At 43.6% G+C, this 19,667-nt stretch overlaps 2 protein-coding genes and 1 pseudogene across 4 annotated transcripts in view; 2 read left to right on the plus strand and 1 right to left on the minus strand.

Annotated features, from left to right (window-relative positions):
- Positions 1–847: 847 nt before the first annotated feature.
- pgam5 (PGAM family member 5, serine/threonine protein phosphatase, mitochondrial) lies at positions 848–3,438 on the minus strand. Of its 2 annotated transcripts, none has more exons than XM_028996289.1 (6): positions 2,914–3,438; positions 2,489–2,664; positions 2,248–2,373; positions 2,052–2,140; positions 1,631–1,761; positions 848–1,395 (listed from the first exon to the last, which is right to left on the minus strand). In XM_028996289.1, the coding sequence occupies exons 1-6, from the start codon at positions 3,144–3,146 to the stop codon at positions 1,245–1,247; spliced, it is 906 nt and encodes a 301-aa protein (XP_028852122.1). In that variant the 5' UTR covers positions 3,147–3,438; the 3' UTR covers positions 848–1,244. The 2 variants fall into 2 exon arrangements, with proteins under 2 accessions (XP_028852122.1, XP_028852121.1); XM_028996288.1 differs by having other exon boundaries at positions 1,631–1,764.
- Positions 3,439–5,264: 1,826 nt separating this feature from the next.
- The window catches only part of zdhhc8b (zDHHC palmitoyltransferase 8b), a 51,220-nt gene continuing 36,817 nt past the window's right edge, over positions 5,265–19,667 (plus strand). Inside the window, exon 1 of one of the 2 annotated variants that reach the window (XM_028995838.1) lies at positions 5,265–5,551. In XM_028995838.1, coding sequence (XP_028851671.1) covers positions 5,448–5,551 — 104 coding nt within the window. In that variant the 5' untranslated portion in view covers positions 5,265–5,447. The remainder of the gene's footprint in view (positions 5,552–19,667) is intronic. The other variant, XM_028995837.1, reaches the window with a different exon arrangement.
- On the plus strand, positions 8,459–8,521 carry LOC114800205 (uncharacterized; annotated as a pseudogene).

A 19,667-nucleotide genomic window follows, 5' to 3' on the forward strand; every position in this document is an offset into this window, starting at 1 on the left:
AAAGTTTAGAACATGGCCTTGTCACTTTCTGATTAAGCTTGTGGTGGTCGCCCCCCCCCCTTCAAGCAAAATACCTCAGATTTGTCTTACAGTACAACTGGTCAACAAAGTTCAAGTTATTTCTTACATCTAAACCCAACCCTGTTGCCCTTACAAGTACTTTAAGTGGTTAAACCACATGGCTGCACATGAGAGTGCGCCAAATTGGCCAGTGAGACAGATGGCTGTGATTTCCCCCTAAATCATCAAGGTTCTTTTGTGACTGCCCCTGCCCCCTCTTTTTGCTGTATTTGCAACCTGGAACTTTGCTATCTTCAGCTTTTCTTAGTGCCTTTTAGAAAGAAAAAGCCCTGTTGTCTGACAGTGTAGAGGCTGCACTGACTACACCCAAGATTCATGAACCATCGTAGTAGCCCGGTTTGGATATACGGTAGCATTGGCACATGCAGTGTTTGAATACCTCGTAAATAAGATTGTACAAACGTTTACAATTTAGTACATGCTAGGACAGTATATTAATGCCAGCCTTACTTCTTTTGTTATTTGGAGCTTTGTAGTGCCAACAGTGTGGTGCGTTGGATTTGCTGTATAACTGTTGAGAAGAGTTTTTTTTGTCCTGCCTTTACCATTGCATGCATTTCTAGTCCTATTTTCTTACTGTATATGTAAAAAAAAAGTATTTGATGTACTACTGAAAATGAATAAAATGTTGCACCTTATGGCAAAGATCCTTGTGTGATGATTTAACAATCCAAATAGAGCCTCTATGTTAATTTTGCACCACACTTAATATGGTTTAATGAGAACATGCGATATCCTAAAATACAACACCCAAATACTGTTTTTTTTTTTTGCAATGTACAACATTTATTACATAACGTTGAACAAGCGAACAACCTACAAAGAACAAGCCATAAAACAAACCCTGTTCTCTGAGAAATTGCTCTTTTGGTTTAAAAAAAATTCTTTCAAACCCCCCAAAACATACATTCATACAAGTCAGACCTTAGTTAAATCAGAACAATCATTGAAATATGACTTCTCATCAGTTTAATGTAAACTCAATGTTCCGAAAGAAGTCCTAGACACTTGTTCATGATTAAAGCTGAAAATTTGCACAGGATCAGTCATTTCTGAAATGTCAGGCTCTCCTTGCCACACATCAATACAAAAAACAGAACAAAGAACTATTTCAAGACACTTAAGGAGTGACGCTCGACTTTAATTCACAATCAGCTGAGGCATCAGGTCCGGGTCAGCTTTTCAGGAGGCATGAAGCCTGAGTCGCCCAGAGCCCTCAGTGCAACCCTGCCACTGGGCCTGATGGTGAGCCAAGTGATGCTGCCATTGTTCAATCCCATGCGGAGCCAGCCCTCAGGGGGGAACTGAAGCGCCCTGCAACACAAAATGTGCCGTCACCACATACAGATAAATGCATTCGTTTATGACCACTGACTTTTAAAACACAAAAAGCAACATAATACTTCTCAGCCATGAAATGCTGACAAGCAAGCAGGGCACACAAAATAGCCGTTGTATTCCACAAGCAGGACAGCAAAACAAAGACCGTAGTGTAGTCCCTTAGCAGGGTCTTCCATTCATATTCAGGCCCCAGTAAAGAGCAACAAACCTGCACACAAAATAGCGGATGACATTGGCATGACAGACGATGATCTCATAGCTGTCCTCCTTCTGTTTGCCATCGGCTCGGTGTATGTAGCGGCGGAAGGCAGCTTCGATCCGGGCTCCGTCTTCATGATACTGCTGAGATTGGTAAAGATGTTCACACCACTCGTGACGGCTAAGGGTCAGAATGCCTCTTTGTTTCGCCACGAGGAAGGAATACATTACACTGAAATGATGTATTCTTTGCGTGGTTGAACCACCAACCCAGTCCTGAAGCCGTCCGCGACGGCATTTTGCAGTACAGTACAGGTTCATGATTATGACAGGGCCACTACAACACTCAACGCAATAACTATACAATAGACTAATTACAGCACCATGGAAAGTGCCAGAAATGAGTGACGTTGTTATGTGAAGGCTCATACCACGGCTTCTGGTTTCCAGTGAGTGACGGGAGGAACGGGTTCAATGGGGGCTCCTTCCCTCAGCAAATCACAGCTCACCAAATCCACCCCTACACCAGCCACATGACAGAGTAGGAAAAAAATGGGGTCAAAATGTAAAACTCTGGTTTGGGACTAGCATCGATACGAAGTTCTTCTGGTGGCTGCTTCGTCTGACCTGGGAGGTATTTGCTGATTATGTTTGCGGTCTCTGTTGCTCGTGCCATTGAGGAGTGAATCAATACGTCATACTTTAGACCCAGTGCTGATAATCTCTGACCAGTCAGCTCGGCCTGTTCACGACCTATGGTTAAAAAAAAAACAAAAAAAAACGTAATAAATAATTAAGATTATTATGGATAGTATCCCAACACATGTTGATGCAACATATAATTCCCATCATACTATAATGTCATCACCTAACGGGGTGAGGATCCTTTCTTTGTCCTCACTCCCATTTAGATTGTACTGGGAGTGTCTAATAAGGAAGATGTGACGAGTGGCTCTTGGCTTGGAATTCTCCACCTCTGCTCCGGAATCATCTCCAGCTGAAGTCTGCTTTCGCTTTCCATTGGTAAGAGAGGACGGGTCACGTCTGTGTACAATACAAGATCAGAGTACACAGACGGTAATCAATAGATAATCCCAGAATAAATAAATCCTCCAGGGTTTAACAGAGCTAAAAGCAATTCATTAACTCATGAACTAAGTTCATCATCATCATCATCATACATAGATGGCAGTACTCTTCTATGTCATAATTTACAGTACTCAAATCACCTGTATTAATGAAAATACTAATTATGGGCAGACAACCTGTATATATAGTATTTAATAAACTCACTTATCCCAGTTAGTGTCCCAGCCATTCCCACTCGACTGCACTGCGTGACTGCCAGACTGCCATGTCTGCGGCTGGGCGGCTTGCAGAACCGCGAATCCGCCTTGGGAGCGCGACGACTCCCGCTGGCCGTCGTGGAAATACCCGCGGGACTCCGCTACGGACGCGGCGTAAACCAGCACCGCGGAGCCGCCGGCGACGCCGCACAGCAGCCTGGCCGCTCGTCTGAAAGACATGCCGGGGACGGCGACTATGGCCGCTAGCCTAGCAGGCAGGCTAACTCGTACCGCCGACGCGAGCCAGTGACGCACAGACGGCGACGCAGCGAGGTGTGGCCGCTGCGTGACACGACGCGACGTTCAAAAGGTCCCCATGAAACACACTTTCACATTCCGCTGCACGAAGTGGCGAGTCGCGACATCGAACGCGTCCCCGAAATAAGCTTGGTCAACGTGTTCGCGGCGGACGGAAGTGAGGACCGGGGTACGGTGTCCGATCAGGGACACACGCCGTCAGCGTCCGAAAGCGCTGCGGGATGTCGGTGTTATTTACATTTACATTTACGGCATTTGGCAGACGCCCTTATCCAGAGCGACTTACAACGTGCTTCCATGTTGACCAGTTCTGGTTCACTAGGACCCCCAACTATGAATACAATCTTTTTATTCACTCTGAAGGTCTTGAGCTGCCGTTTGAAAATGACTGAGCTGTTCTGACCTTCAGGGGAAGTTCATTCCACCACCGAGGGGCCAAGATGGAGAAGAGTCTAGATGAATGTCTTCCTTTTACCTTTAGTGATCGGGGGACCAGGCGAGCAGTACTGGAGGCTCGGAGTATACGAGGTGCAGTGTGAGGTGTAATAAGGGCTGTGAGGTAGGATGGTGCTACTCCATGTTTGGCTTTGTAGGCCAGCATCAGTATTTTGAACCTGATGCGTGCAGCTACTGGGAGCCAGTGGAGGGAGCGTAGCAGAGGGGTGGTGTGGGAGAATTTGGGAAGGTTGAAGATCAGTCGTGCTGCTGCATATTAGTTGTAGAGGTCGGATGGTACATAGTGGTAGACCAGCTAGAAGGGAGTTACAGTAGTCCAGTCATGAGATTACTAAGGACTGAACCAGTATCTGGGTGGCCTGTATTGACAGATAAGGGCAGAATCGTCTGATATAGTAGAGAAGGAATCTACATGAGCGGGAAAGATTGCTGATGTGAGTTGAGAAGGAGAGTTGGATGTCTATTGTTACTCCAACTGTTTACTTTTAAGGTGCTCTTTGGTACATCTTTTTTCTATTGCACTACTCTGTTCAGTACATTTGCGTTGTTTCTTCTCTCTCGGTGTTAGATTTTTTTAAGTAAACTGAAGTACACTGTGAACTATAACCCCCCCCATTTTCATTGTTGGTTTGTCTGAGTGCTGCTGCTCTGTTGTGTTCTGTGTTGCACTTATGGTGTATTAATACTGTGTATTATGTATATGGCTTGTATGACAATAAAGCTCAATTCACTTAACTCATAGACTCATGTGGGTTTATTACTATAGTTATGTGTACTAAATTTCATGTGTAGTCAGAGCACATCTAAATGTATATTCTGTCGCAAATTGTTGTATTATTCCACTTACATTTACATTTAAGGCATTTGGCAGACGTCCTTATCCAGAGCGACTTACAACGTGCTTCCATGTTACCATCGATGAAGTGATCAGTTCTAGTTCATTAGGACCCTCAACTATGAATACAATCTTTTCATACACTCTTTTTGTAGATTCTGTACATAAGTTAGACAATAAGAAGTTAGACAATTATTTAAATAATCTCTAAAAAAGAAGCCACTTTGGCTGTTTTGTTTAATACTTTTCCTCTTTTGTCTATTATTAGGTCTATTTGACTATTTTTAAATATTGTATTTGTAAAGAAAAATAATAATTAATTAATTATTAGTTTTTTAATTTACCATTATTTTTTCTTTTGCATTACGTACGCTGGCCACCAGAGGGCGTGCGAGCTTTCAGAAACGTCCGACTAAATTAGCATTTTCTGTCCTATTAATTTAAACTCCAGTAATTAGTGTAAATTTAAGTTGTTGTTTCCAAAACATCAACGCATATTTAGTTTCTCTATAGATTGCGTTTAAATCAAGTTTACTTCCTAAGTTCTTTTTTTTTTTTACCTAAGTGTGAACGGATAGAGATTTTTTTTTAAATTTTTAATAAAAAAAAAAACGAAAAGTTTACGATGTTGACGGCGCGGCGCCGTGATGAGCCGCGCTAACGTGACCGCTGCGCTCCCCTCGGATTCGACCAGACGAGGCTCCACCTTTTCGGGCGGCGCGGTGACCTCAGCTGTGGGCTGGATCGGATCGGATCGGATCGGATCGCTGGGATTTCCAGGCTCTCTGAGCGCCGTGTGTGTGTGTGTGTGTGTGTGTGTGTCGGTGCGGGTGTGTGTGGAGCTCGGCAGACCGCCGTCCGTTCTGAGGGGGACCCCGGCGCCGCCGCCTCCGCGACAGGAATAAATAATTAAGGAATGTGGAAATTACAGAATGCCCAACAGCGCTGGAAAGAGGTTTAAACCCACCAAGTACATCCCGGTGTCCACCGCAGCCGCGCTCCTCGTGGGATCCACCACTTTGTTCTTCGTCTTCACGTGAGTTCCATTCATTCGCCGTTCGCGCCTGGACCCGGGATCGGTCGCGTCTCGGGTTCTGTGTCTTGCGGCGATTTTGCCGTGTGAACTTCTGCCCGCTCGTGGCGTGTAGACCCGGGCCTGGTGTGTGTGTGTGTGTGTGTGTGTGTGTGTGTGTGTGTGTGTGTGTGTTCTGCTGGACTCTCCGTAACCGCGGGCTGTGAATCAGCGCAGCCTCCGCTACACGCCGCGGCTCGGCGTCGGGATCTTCGGCCGATGGGAGCTCGGAGTCGGGGGAAAGTTCCACTGAACTCTCGGCAACTTGTGTGTGTGTGTTTTTTTTGTCTTTTTGGAAAAAGCATCCAGGCGCTGGTTCCTTTCTGGTTTCAAGAATCAGAATCGGAAAACGTCATTAATCCCGGAGGAAACTGCTTGTGCTAAAACTGCACAGAGAGACAGACGTACGAGTTTACGAGCATAAATAAAAATAAAATTAAGCACTAAAAACGAGCGTTTGGGGCATCTGGTGGACTCCTGGTTGGCTTTCCTCGTGTAACGGTGCTGTCATTATTCCTGCTGATTGGAGGGGGGTCATCAGGGGTCATCAGGGGTCACCACTGTTGCTGTCTTTCTTGCTTTTAGCAACAGTATTTGTTTCAGAGGACGGACATTAGACAAGTGCTTGTCACGAGACCCACCGTACACTTTTATACATTTCTAACTGTTATCGGGAGAAGCCTTTTCCACCAAAAAAAAGTGCACTGCCTCTCCAAAAACGATTTTGTGCATCCTGAGTGCGCAAGGCGACAAGGCACGAACTGTTATGATGTTTCATTAAATTATTTTGCAAATAGCCATAACGCTGCTAAAAAAGGTGGCCTGCCTAGTAATAGCATATTCCAGTGATGTGACATTCCCGATGTGCAGCGAGGTAAGCGCACATCATCTCGTCTGCAGGGGCTGCTTTGGACCCGAGACGCTGGTAGCCGGTGGAACGGGGGAAGTTCAGGGTGAAATTTACCTGCGCCAGACAGTTATGGGGCTCTGCAGCAAAATTGGTGTTGAAACAATGAATTTATTCATGACAACAGCTATCGTTAGCGTTCAGTCAGTCTTTAAAGCCTGTTTGATGAGTGCCGAACCCTGTTTGTTCTTCTGATTTATATTTCACTGAGCAGAGCAAAAGGTCAGAAGCAGCTGTCCTGACGCCCCTACACGTTTACGCTTTTATAAGTCGCGTCACGCAGAGCGGCCATTCATGGGATGAACTGAAAACACAATCTGCTAATGAGGTGTGTGTGTGTGTGTGTCTCAGCACATGGTCTTAGCTGTCATTTCAAGCCAGGGTTGTCAATTTAACATGAATTGTAAAGTGTGGATGGGAAAATGCAAGATGTGTTCCTAAAGGTCAGCTATTATGATAGGCCCCAACCCTCTCTTTCCGAAATTCAGGCGTGGTGCACAGTTACAGCCACTTTGTCCGAGTCCAATGAGGTTTTCCCAGGATGCTCTCCTCCGGTGTCTGTAACTTTAAATGCTAATGAGGAGGAGAAAGGCCGGACGAGGAGGAGAGCGGCCTGTAGAAGCGAGCAGGCATTCGCGGAAATGATGTCGTTCAAAACACCTCCTGTATGGTGCAAATAGGAAGTTGTGTTGGTGTTTTTCCAGAAAAACAATAAAATGAACCCACTGTGACAGAACATCTTTACATCCAATCACAGAGCAGCTGCAATACTTTACATGTTTTCAAGCCATGACGGTCGGTGGAGTTCCTTTTTTAGGGGAGGGGTGGGAAATTGTCTGGGCGAACAAAGCATGAGAAAGGGGAGGTAACCTTTCCCCTTATCACGACACAAGGGGACAAATTCCAGATCCGACCGTGTGAGCTGGGCGTAGCAGAATGGCCAAAGCTCTCTTTATACCTATCAGCATTTCTAGCCAGTGCAGGACCATAGACAGGCCAGGGGAACTCGTATTAATGTGTATAGTGTGTGTGTGTATACGTGCAGAGCATTGTGTGCTTTCTTAATGTTTCATGACACCCCTCCCTCTTTATCTCAGCCACCAGACCAATGCATTTAGGTCCAGGTCCCCCCGGCAGATGGGGAGCAGTGGGGAGATTAGGAGATTTTACCCCGGTGCTCTTTGATCCCCCTGATAAATATCCCGTGGATTGGGAAAGCGTCTGGGCCGCTCCGGAGGAATTACGAGCTGCACGCTGCCGTCCGCAGAACGGATCTATAGGTGAAGCCATACGTGTAGTCTGGAGAAGGGTGGGGCGGCATAGTAACTCTGAGGACCTCTCCCACAATGAGGAGAATGAGTCACCGATCACGTGATCCCGCCGATTCCAGCTTTTCACGCGGACCGAGCTGTAGCTGCCATTTGCACAATCCGCCACATTATGCGCGTTTCTCGGTGGCCCACGGCCAGAAAGTTTATAGTTGTATTATTGACCATGTGTTCCACAGCATGGGGTACAAAATGTTCTGACACAGAGATCTGGCTTCATTTATCGTGTATTTTTCCATAATTTGCTGGAGCTTATAATTTATTCATCACCTACCCCCTGAATAATACTATTTCCCCTTGTTGGTGTTAAATTATGAAAGACGAAGAAAGCTGGCATCTTCCTGAGAAACTAGATCTTTTGACCTGAGTTGGGGGTGCACGGGCACTCCCTCACTTCAGCTTTCACTATACAAATGCCAGTCTCATGCTAAATTTTGTCATTGTCAACCATCCCATAAGGAGTCTTGGAACTAAATTGTCAGGATTTACAGAAATGAACAAACACAAACAAGAAAGGTAGAAAGCGGTTCTGTCTGAATCTGCATTGGAGACAAGGAACTCGTGTCTTTATTTCTGTCAGGCAGGTCTTTTTGTAAACAAAGTTAAAATGGGAGAGGCCCAGAGTGATGATTGACAGCCCTCACTTGGCAGCACATATACTAAAATTGGAACAATACAGAGAAGATTAGCATGGCCCTTAATTTTAGGGCAGAGGTGGCCTAGCGGTTAAGGAAGCTGCCCCGTAATCAGAAGGTTGCCGGTTCGAATCCCGATCCACCAAGGTGCCACTGAGCAAAGCGCCTTTCCCACACACTGCTCCCCGGGCGCCTGTCATGGCTGCCCACTGCTCACTCAGGGTGATGGGTTAAATGCAGAGGACAAATTTCACTGTGTGCACCGTGTGCTGTGCTGTATCACATGTGACAATTTATTATTATTATTTATTATTATTATTATTATTATCACTCACACAGTGCACTCATTACGCCAAACATGGAAACTGTAGCACGCTTAGTGTTTTCAACCTACAGTCATCCAAAAATACAGCAAGATTTACCTGCCATGTCCGCTAAACATTCTTAAATAAGAACGGGGTTCCTAATGACCTATTCTGGCAACCCGGAGCACATGCTCTGGACTCCTCCATTCCTCCGTCGTTCACATTTGTTTCGTTTCGTTCAAAATGCCAGTTGTTCAAGGCACCAGTAGTGGACATCAGAAACACTATCGCTGTTATAATGACCTCAGCTACCAAACCAAACATGGGGCTATGCTTTCAGCATTTTTATTCAAGTATTTCGATTGGTGAACTACATCGTTGCATTAGCGAATGTCCACAACACGCTAAGTCTAATATAGCGTGACTTCAAATCCCCCATGGTGTCGAAACACACTCAGAGACCGTTCTGGTCTCTGCTCCAGAGGCTTGCGTCAGACACCATGCAGGGGGTCTTCCGTATTCTGACCTAAGGCTATTAACCAAGCGCTTATGCTCACTAGTCTGCCGAGTTTTAAAACAGTGCAGTAATCCAACAAGCATTCGCTCAAACATGAAATGTTCATCCCTGCTGATCTTAATCTTTATCCTTAGTGTGTTTATGTATTTATTCATTTTAATAAAGGATCTGTTAATAGGCTCTGCTGTGAGCACTTATGACCATTCATATTCAGCATCATCTCTGCTGATGTTCATGATGTGTAGACGACACGGGAGAACGTTGTTCTAATTCAACTGTGGTATCCTTCCGATTTGGCCTAATTGTTCACGTCTTTGGGCCAGACGTAAAGTTGTGCTCCTTACTCATGGGCCATAACCACGTACTTGCAGTCTTTAGCCCATCCTAGAGACCAACCCAAGGGCGGGGCATCAGCACGCTGCCGGGCCATTTTCAAGATTGCTGTTTAAAGGAGAAGAAGTGTGTCAGGGCTTTGACTCACGCAGGGAGGCTGAAAAGACAGCTCTTCAATATTTAAACAATCCCTTTGTATGACTTGATAGTGGAATTAATGGTTTGTAAGAAACCTATACTTCAAATAATATCAAAATGTTATATCCTTACTTATGTTCCTCTTGATGCAACATTTTATTTATTTGTTATTTGCTATTTATTTCTCTCACATACTTGCTGTACAGACTGATGTAAAATTTTAAGCATTTTCATGTCACTATTCTAATTCATTTTTTCCTTTCCTGCATGCTTGGTTTTAACAATTTTACCATCTGCTGAGTTCAAGTTTGTTTCTGTAAAGCCAAGTAGGTGGACGGGTAGCCAACAGAGTTCTCTTGCACGGAATCAGATGGCCAGAAGCACTGTAACCTGCTTTCTACACAAGTAGGTGTCTTGCCAGGTGAAGTTATAAATAACCAGTGCGATTAGTTCCTGTCGTCCTCTAATCTATCTAGGCCATTTTTGTGTTTATTTCTGCTCCTGAGAGCTGGTCCTTACAGTTCCGATTTCCTGGAGTTCACTTCAGCTATAGACACAAAACCTGGCTCTGGGTTAATAGTTTTCCCTTCTGTAAACTCCTCCAGGGGTGTGAGGGCTGCCCAGGGTTGCCCGTAGAGCTCATTAAGATCATTATGATCTTTATGGCATGCTGCCTCATGTTCCTGTCTGTTGCTTGTTGTCCTCGGAACAGCTAACCTGCTTTGGGGAGTTCTAAAAAAACCTATTTGTCAGAATGATTGCCGGTGTGTTTTTAATGTTCTAAATTTCTATTATAGGTGGTGGTAGCATATGTGTTAGTAGTTGAGCAGACAGAACGAGACAGAACGTTTTGAATGAATGTGGAGAAGTCTAAAGGATTTGTTATTCAGTATGGGGGAAAATACAGAGATTAATGTGGTGGCAGATATGAAAAAAAAAATCTGAACATTCAAACCTTGTGTCCTTCAGTAGAGTTATTTACAAGCGATTTGAGCTCTCAGCCATGATCTGCCCGGACACGAAAATACTTCGTAGATGACATTTTGTCGGGAGCTCAGTCAGACGACTCTATTCCCAGAACCAGGGCTTACAGACTGATGTGGTTTTCTTGTGCAGTCTGGCTGTCAGGACTCATGTATTCTTAGCCACAGGCCACAGAGACAGCATGCAGATCGAAACCATGCTTCGGTCAACAACGAAAGGTATATCTCACACGCTGGTGGCTAAATGACAGACAGTCAGCGGTAACACACAGTTAACGTCCTGCCGGCCCGTCCTTCCTCCCACACTTGTCCTCTTTTCTTGTCCTGTGTGGCTGGCAAGAGCGTCTCTGCAAACGGTTCTGTGAACAGCTTCCCCTTTTTAGCTATTGGCTCAGCATTTCTCACTGATCAAAGGCCCGTTGTCCCTTGAAATATTAAAATGAAGTACGATCGCCGGAAACACCTGGAGACACAGCTCTGCTCTGGTGTAAGGAGTAGCGGTGGGGGTGTGAATGGCACAGTTGACTCATACCTGCTCTGTTCATGAGGGGGGGAAAAAAGGGATGAGTGTGAGAAATTAATTCAAAAAAAGTAATAATAATAAGATCCACACTGTTTCTATTATGATGTTTTCCACTTATGGCTCAGCCAGAAGTGCTAAATGTGGCATTAATGCATTTCGTCTGCTCATTGGAACAAATTAGACTGTCTGCACAGGTTTGGTTGGTTGCTTTCAGGGTTTCCTTGACGTCAATGAAACTATTTTACGTCGATCAAGCACCACTACAGAACTCCACTTCATTGCCTACTTCATTCAGGAGTTGTTCGTATGGATAATACTCCGTTAACAACAGATACTAGCTCTCAAGAGCAAAGAAGAAAGCGAAAAATGGGCAATTCAAACAAGGTCCTGCATTATCCATGACTCATGGAATCATGATGTCACAATGCATTGTTCTTGTAATAAATGCCTTGTTGATGCTTGTTTGCAGCAACAGCACCAACTCTGTGGTCTTTTTAAAAAAAAAAAATTTATTGGTGTATATTTTTAAAGCCCTCTGAGTTAGTTTTACTGTATTGTAAAATATTGGTATTGATCCAATATGATATGAATCCTTGATTTCCCCCATTGCTCTACAATTTGTGTCCCTATTGGAAAATGACAGGACATTTAGGCCCCATCCACGCAAGAATGCTTTTTTTTTATAATAGTATCTTTCTCTAAAAACCTGTCCACACGGGAGCGTTCCTTCAAATGTCGTCATCCACACTGGACACTGGAACGGCCCAAATACATTTTTAACCCCCTCCACACCTGTATGTGGCGTTGTAACTACCCACTCTCCTTGTTTAGTGTCCAGTGGTGAGTTGTTGTTTTCCAGCCTTGTCTTTTCATTAGAAATGTGCACCTTGGAGAGGATGTCTTGTAGTTGCTTTTGAAAACGCAGAAAAGAGAAATTCACTCTGGAACCCGGTTTGGTCCCCTGAAACGCCATTTCCGTGTGTACAGAAGGCCGGATCGTATAGAAATTTCCCCGTTTTAGAGGAAAATGTTGTCGTGTGAACAGGGCCTTAGTCTTGACAGTATAGTGCAACAATTTCCATATTATGTTTAATTAGTCTAGAACATTTGTGATTTGCTCAAGATTCCTCACCTTATACTGGACAGATGTCCGGAGAGGATGTGCAGTTTCATTATTTTTCAACTGAATTCTCAAGGAACCTCAATAGGTTTCTTTATAATTGTTTGAATGGATTTACACGAGACACAGGATTATAGGTCTGACTGTAAACCTGAACCAAAGAATAAATAAAATTCACAGAAAATGTTCGTATTAGTGTCTGTCACTGGAGAAGAAGTCCCAGGGAGAGCTACATCTTCTCCCGCTGAGGTGCGTTAGACAATATCAGAAACATGAAATCCAGTCAGAATCATGATTCCAACCACGAGAAGTTGTGATCTTCAAAAAGGTTGCTTTAAGACCAACTTTGGTTATGTTAAGAAGAAATATAAGTTGTGATCTAAAGATAACAATACAGAAAGTTAAATTGCATTTTTTAGAGCAGTAAAGTGTAGGAACCAGTGCCGTTGGCTTTGAGGAAGGCACTGGAAAAGACCAACAGAAGGAGGGGGAAAAGAAAGAAAGAAAGGAAGGAAAACATCTGGAACTGATTTAGCCTCTCCAGCTGCTCCCACCATGGGTGCCTCCACCCTGTCCTTTTTCTTTAAGTTTTGGCAAGAGGGAGAAAGCCATGACCAGGAATAACTTTAAGAAATGTGTCCCTCACACCTAATGTCCGAGTTTAATGGCAACAAAATCTGGTGCGTTTCTGACTCCGATTATAGTATATGCTTTCATTTAACCATTGAAATGTTCAGCGGCTCTTCTCTGGTGGGAAGGTGGGGTTACCAAAAAAAAACTCAGAGGAGACTTCAAACACGATGGCCTACATAGAAATTCTAGCGCCACTGACACTTTGAAGCCACAGATCCAAAGGCTAGTCTGGGCCTTTCCTTTCTAACCCTCTTTTACCTTTTCAGCACCCTGTCTGTAGAGCCATGATAGGGAACGTGCCATTTTCACTGCGGTGAATCATGTGTCTTTGAAGGGATCCCAGCATGGCACAAGCTGGATCCAATCTCCTGTGTTCATAAGAAATGAAAGGGATAAACTACAGGTTTGTAATTTGTAATTCTAAAACTTTGTGTTTGTTTAAATGAGGATCTTCGGATTCAAAAATCGAAAGGGGAATGCAAGAGTGGAAGTAGGACAGGAATTTTGTAACCAGATTGATAAAATTAATAATTTTTTTTAAGGGTACTTGAAAAGACTGCTGAAAGTGTCTTAAAAGCTCCGTACATGAGAGGTGCCACCATAACACGAAAAATAATGTCAGTGAGCTGACGGTAAGCAATGCTGGATCGGAAAGTACAAATGCAGACCAGGATTAGAATCAGCCGAGCGGTTTGGGATCGTAGTCTTTGATCTAGGAGCTGGTTATAATTTTATGTTTCGTCTTTTCCTTGATGTGTGTGTAATGTATGTATAGATGTATGTAGGAGTGAACTGAATCTAAATTGAATTCCCTGCCTGACTGAAAGGACTCCGCGTCAGTGCTTGGAGGCTGAGGAGCTGAATGATTCTGAATTTATTTTATCTAAGATACGTTTGAAACCCTGCATTTGGTCTTCCGCATTTTTGTGAATATATTTGTTTGGGTTTGCGTGGCGCTTTCTGCTGTATATTACAGTATGTGTAAACTGAAGAATGGCGCTGTCCTTTCGACAGGAGGCACACTGTCGCTTTAGTTTTGTGGCTGGATTTTATGCGCCATGTTGTCCTTGAGCAGCGGCTTTGATTGTCAACTACTTACTTGTCTGTGTTTCTGTGACTAATCTGCATTCATATTCACACGCGCCCAATACAGCTTCATACAGCAAAAGAGACACAAACTGAGCTGTGTAGATTTACAGAACTGAAAGGATCATCCTTGTTACCAGTGGAAAAGTGGAGAGTGAAATCACTACAGCTTCTGCATGGAAGCACATTGAATGCCAACGCGGTGACCAGGCATCACCACCAGTTTCCACTACGGTAGGATGCGGTTGTCCTGAGTCAAGTTACAGAAACAAAAATGAATAATGGTGTTGTTAAAATACTCTTTTATTTGCTCTTTGTTAATTTGCTAATAACCTAAGCACTGTGATAATGCACCGTTATTACAGATTCCACCAACTCTGTTAGTGACGTTCATAGGTGTTCTATATGTCATATCACTGTTTATGACTAATCGCTGGTCGTCACATCGAACCTGTCTGTCTGGACTGCCCATGCGCTGTCTCCTCCCACTGAAAGCCATCACTAAAGTCATCATCCTTTCTATTTCTATTCACCATCCATCATTTTAAAGTAAAGAGACCCTTGATATTAGTTCTGTTGCTAATCAGTGATCACCATTATGAAGTAAAGAGATATCAGAAAAAGGGACAAGGCTTGGGATCATGGGGGAAGCATGTGGAAGACTAGTCGAGTGCCCAAACCTGTAATCAATAAATGAACCTGATCTATGCCCAGGTCCCACCCAGAAACCGGCATCTTGCCAAGTGTCGTACTTCAGCGCAGAACGTAGGTTAGGCTCACGTCATTACTGGCATGTATCACTCTCACAACCCAGCGGGAGCTCGAGGAACGCCTGAAATTGAATTCGAACTCTGATGTTTGGGCACCGTTTCGCCTTGTCGCACAGCATTGAAGCTGGCTCTGAAACCAAGATGGAGGAGAGGATGATTAAAGCAGCGATTATAAGTTGATTGACTATTTAATTCGGCCTCATCATCTGGCTGTGAGGAAGGTCGACTGCTGCAGGCCTGCCAGGTGTATTTGTCATAACTATAGACCTACTTTTCAGTTTAACGGAATTAATGAGGTAAACTTACAGAATGCGTTATTTGGTGGTAGTAGCCTAGTGGGTGACAAACTAGAAACCAAAAGACCCCAAAACAACCATAAAGCTCCTCATATTTACACCATTTAGCTGTAAGTCAATGTTTATTACTGCTATACAAGGTAAACACTGTCAGATTACAAAATTTCAAAAATGGTTAAAAGTTAAGGATATTCATTTATAATTAAAAAAAGTAATCTAGTGTAATTAGTCACATTACTTTTATGGTGAAAGAGTTATGTTACTGTTACCCTATTTAAATTGAGTCTTCTTATAATCCACTCAAAACTCATAATCCACTTGTTATATTTTAGAGGTTTTCTATGTATGAATGTGTAAATTGTAATAGTTTTACTGTGGTTAAGGTAGATAAAGTCTAACATAACCATGTTTTTTTTTTTTTGCCCTGCTAAATGCAGAGGCGTAAGTTAAGTGTATGACTGAATAAATGTTTTTTTTAACGTGTACAGCATGATTACATGCTGAACACTTGGAGGATAGCCTGCAATGCTGCTTTGACATTCTAATCACCACCCTGTTGCAGAAACTCCCAAGCTAAACAGTCTAATTATACTTTTAAGGGTTTGATAAGATAACAATGGGATTGATTTCAGGCAACATAGTCTTCAGATGGTCGATTTAGTATCTCTGCATGATGCACGGTGATAACCTTTTGTGTGTTTGTGCGAATGATGTGGGCTCCTTTGTGCTTCGATTACCACAGTCTTGCATATTAAGAGTATCTCAGCATTCCAGGGTGGGGGTTTATATGATGTGGCATGCTGTAGGATAGACTCTCTGCTTTCTTTGTTTATCAGAGCTTAATGATGGTTGCGAAAGAGCCCTCCTCTGCCCATCTGCACGAGTCCAGGCTCACCCAGGCTATCCACCGTGGCAAACGGCCCATGAAGGAGGAGGAAAGGATGTGTGTGGGGGGGTTAATGGAATAACCCGAACTGCCTGAAATCAGCGTCTCATTCAGCGGAGGCTGCCGGGCAGCTGGCAGGCCCCTTTCATGTGATAAATTTCTCCTGGGCTTGGCTGGAGCACAGTCCTGCTCTTCAGAGCTGGCGCTTCAGCGTAGACTATTTGCATGTAATACACACTTCAGAAAACGAGGATTTAGCCTACCACCATTTTTCACCCATGAATCCTGACAGAACGTGGCAACCCAGAGCATTTAAGCTTCTACCAATACTCTACAAATGCCCTAATAGTAGCAATAATAGTGTTAGCATTTACATTTCATACAGGAAAGTGACTTGTCTGAGTGTCTGGTTGTTTTTGTGGGTTTAGTTGGTTAGCCAAGTGCTTAGCATTAGCAATGCCACCATGTTTACAGCACAGATGACTTAAGTCATGGGCCTGTGGTGGCATAGTGTCTTCTGAGGAAGACATGCCACTCTCTGGGTGCCTTTCCCAGTACTCACGATAGGGCGATGGTTCATATGCAGAGGACATATTTCATTAGAACTGATAACGGCTCAGACAACATGTAGAGCTTTTTTTTTTTTTTTTTTTTTTATCATGGGCTTCCATGCATGAGGTCCAACAGAGCAGTCAGGGTAAAAGATAATGTAGAAATGATAATGTAGTGACCGCTAGTCTCTTCTCACCATTTGCGACTTAGCCATATTCAATTTGTACATCATGTCCAGATACTTTACTAAGAATCAGACGATTATCTAGAAGATGTTAGCACAAGCTATTACCATGAAAAGTGAAAGTAATTTTGCTCTTTGACTTGCAAAGTCTTATATTTTCTGTTTTGTCCATTTCCATTTTTTTATTTCTGCTTTGCACTTTAAGGCTGTTTGTGAGATGGGACACTTTTCTTAAGTGTGGCAGCCTCCAGGCTTCCGAATGGCAATCTCTGGGCTTAAACCCTTCCCTCAATCCTTCCTCCTCATTAATGAAATCATTTAGTTGTGCTTATCTCCTGTAGGCTTAGTGTACGCTTCTCCTAACACCCTGTCTGCCGCAAATGAAGGCCACTGACCGTTCCAGAATATTTTGCATACATGGCATCGTGGTTTTATATAAATGCTTTGAATATTTTCCAGTGTGATGTTGCGTGGACAGTGTTTTGGAGAAGTCCTGTTAACCTCATCTATAATAGATACACAGTGAAATACGGCTTTCAACACAGCTGCCACACATTTCTAGAATGTGAAAGAACCGAGACTCCATGCCGGGGTTTGGGGGCACTGTGGGAATTGAATTGTGTGTGGTGGTGGGCAGGTGGATGTCTAAAGGCAGACACCCTGCTGGTAAGATGGCCCACTGAGGGGGCAGCTGGCCCAAGGGGGAGTCTGGTGAATCTTTAAGCTGAGTAGACATAGCAGCTGTTAACTGGAGAGCCAGACAGGCCACCCTGCCCCACAGGATGCATCCATTTGCATTATTGGCAGTTTGGGTAAGAATCAGATATTCGGCACATGATCTCCATCCTCATGTGGGTCGTCTGAGGTAACAACTTGAGCTATGGTTTAGGTTTTTGGTTCTAAGGTTCTTGCTCCATATGGTGGATTGGTGCTAATGGCTGCCTTTGGGCGCAGCTACTTTCAACAAGAAAAAGCCACCCCACAGTTCATTTTCTTTGAAATTAAATGTTCTATTAAGGAAATGACTAATCTTGACATATCCTGCCCCTGGCAAGATCCTTCTGTCTTTGTTACTAAAGCAATGTTCTGTAGGCTTTGGGTTTGAATGGCGTCAGAAATGATTGGAACCACACTTGGGGGATGATGCTCAGTCTGGTGACACTTTCAGCACTACTTAGCAGCAACTTAATTACTTTTCTTGCAGAACTGATGTAATGAAATGTTGATAAGGATGGTTACCTGGGGTCAGGAATAGTGCTGTGTTTTTAGGTTAGACCTGTGTAAAAAACTTGTGTGGTAGAAAACTGAAGCCTGTGAGGCCTTCTGATGATGGCAGGGCTTTTGCTGATGAGGGACACATTTTGAAAAGCCAGCTATTATGGGTCCACATAATGAGTTGGAGTCATTATGAAAGTGGCTACGGATCAGCCGGTATGTGAGGCAAAAGACAGCATAGGCTAATTAATTCAGTTATCAGAGGGAAGATGTAGGATACACTGAGTTTGTGTCAGAGAGCCAGAAGCGCTTCTTCTGCTGCCTGCAGTGGCGATCAGGTTTGATGGACAACAGAGTTCCAATAGAAGTGGAAGTTAGATTTTTGGAAGGCTTGTAGCGCAAGGTGATATACCCATACAAAAAATAGATCTATACACATTTCCCTATTTATTTAGTTATTTAAATTGGGAGCTGTATTATTGGATCATCACAGTCATGCAGTTTCTATCTTAACATCTCAATTTAACATGGTGAATATGGTCTTGGTTTGGGAACATGCGCAATTTCTTATAGTTTTATCAAGCTGTGACATTAGACACAGTTCTGGTTATATTAGGGTTTCGTGTTTTGTGTTATTTTTTTATCTTTTCCTGGGGACACATGTTCAAATGCAGTGCGCTCTTTACGTAAAGGTCACATTGCCGGACAGTTTTGTATGATTAGTGACTAGATGTAAAATAACTGGCTTCATAATAAAAGATAATGTTGGTTGCTAGGTAACAGACATGTTCAGACTTTCCTAACCCAGGAATATTGGATGAAGTAGAGCAAGTTAGGCTTATTCATGCTAGTGAGGATTTTCTTCTCTAATGCCACATTGACAAAAACCTTAAGTTTAGTAAATCTTATTTTAACTTAAGAGTTAAGATTGGAAGTTTTGCACTATGGCACATATGAGCAGCATAACCATGCATGAAAACCTACAAATGTAATTTATATATTCTTGTCCATGGTTTATTTCTCCTTTAGAATGGCGGTCTGAAAGGTCCAATGCTCCTAGTTCTGCTGATAAAATGAATGATCCTCAATGTCCTGACACCCCTGTACTGTGTCAGACATAGGAGCTCAATGACGGGCCCACCCATTCAAACCCCCCTGGCACTCATTCACTGTGTCTCTTTTGGATAGTGTGGAGTGGAGACCTATTTTTACTTCTGGCAGAACTGGAGCAAGGCTCTCTTTCATTTAAAAATATAACAGAGCTGACGGCCTGCAGCTGTCAGTCAAGTTGGGTTAAGCCGCCTATTGACTCTTCCTTTGCCTTTGCTGACCTCCCTCCTCTTGCTCTCTTTTCATTCCATACTCTCTTGCTTAAATCATTCTGTCCTTTCCTGGAGCAGCGTCAGAGGGTTTGACTGAAAGGACATGACAAGTTTAATCAATAGAGATGATGTTCACGTCATGGCTGAAGAATTAAAAGTCCTACAGCATGGGGGACTTCAGGAAGGTCGAGATTGGGTAGCGCTGCTGACTGAGTTGGCAGAAGACAAGATCTTATCTTCTGAACACGTCCAGATGATGTACAAACTCGAGAGCCAGAGAGCAGTGTACACGTTGTGTCAGTAAACACTTCATACTGCTTCGATCTTGGCCTACGAAAGAACCCTAG

Source organism: Denticeps clupeoides, chromosome 11, assembly GCF_900700375.1.
Source record: "Denticeps clupeoides chromosome 11, fDenClu1.1, whole genome shotgun sequence".
Classification (NCBI taxonomy): Eukaryota; Metazoa; Chordata; class Actinopteri; order Clupeiformes; family Denticipitidae; genus Denticeps; species Denticeps clupeoides.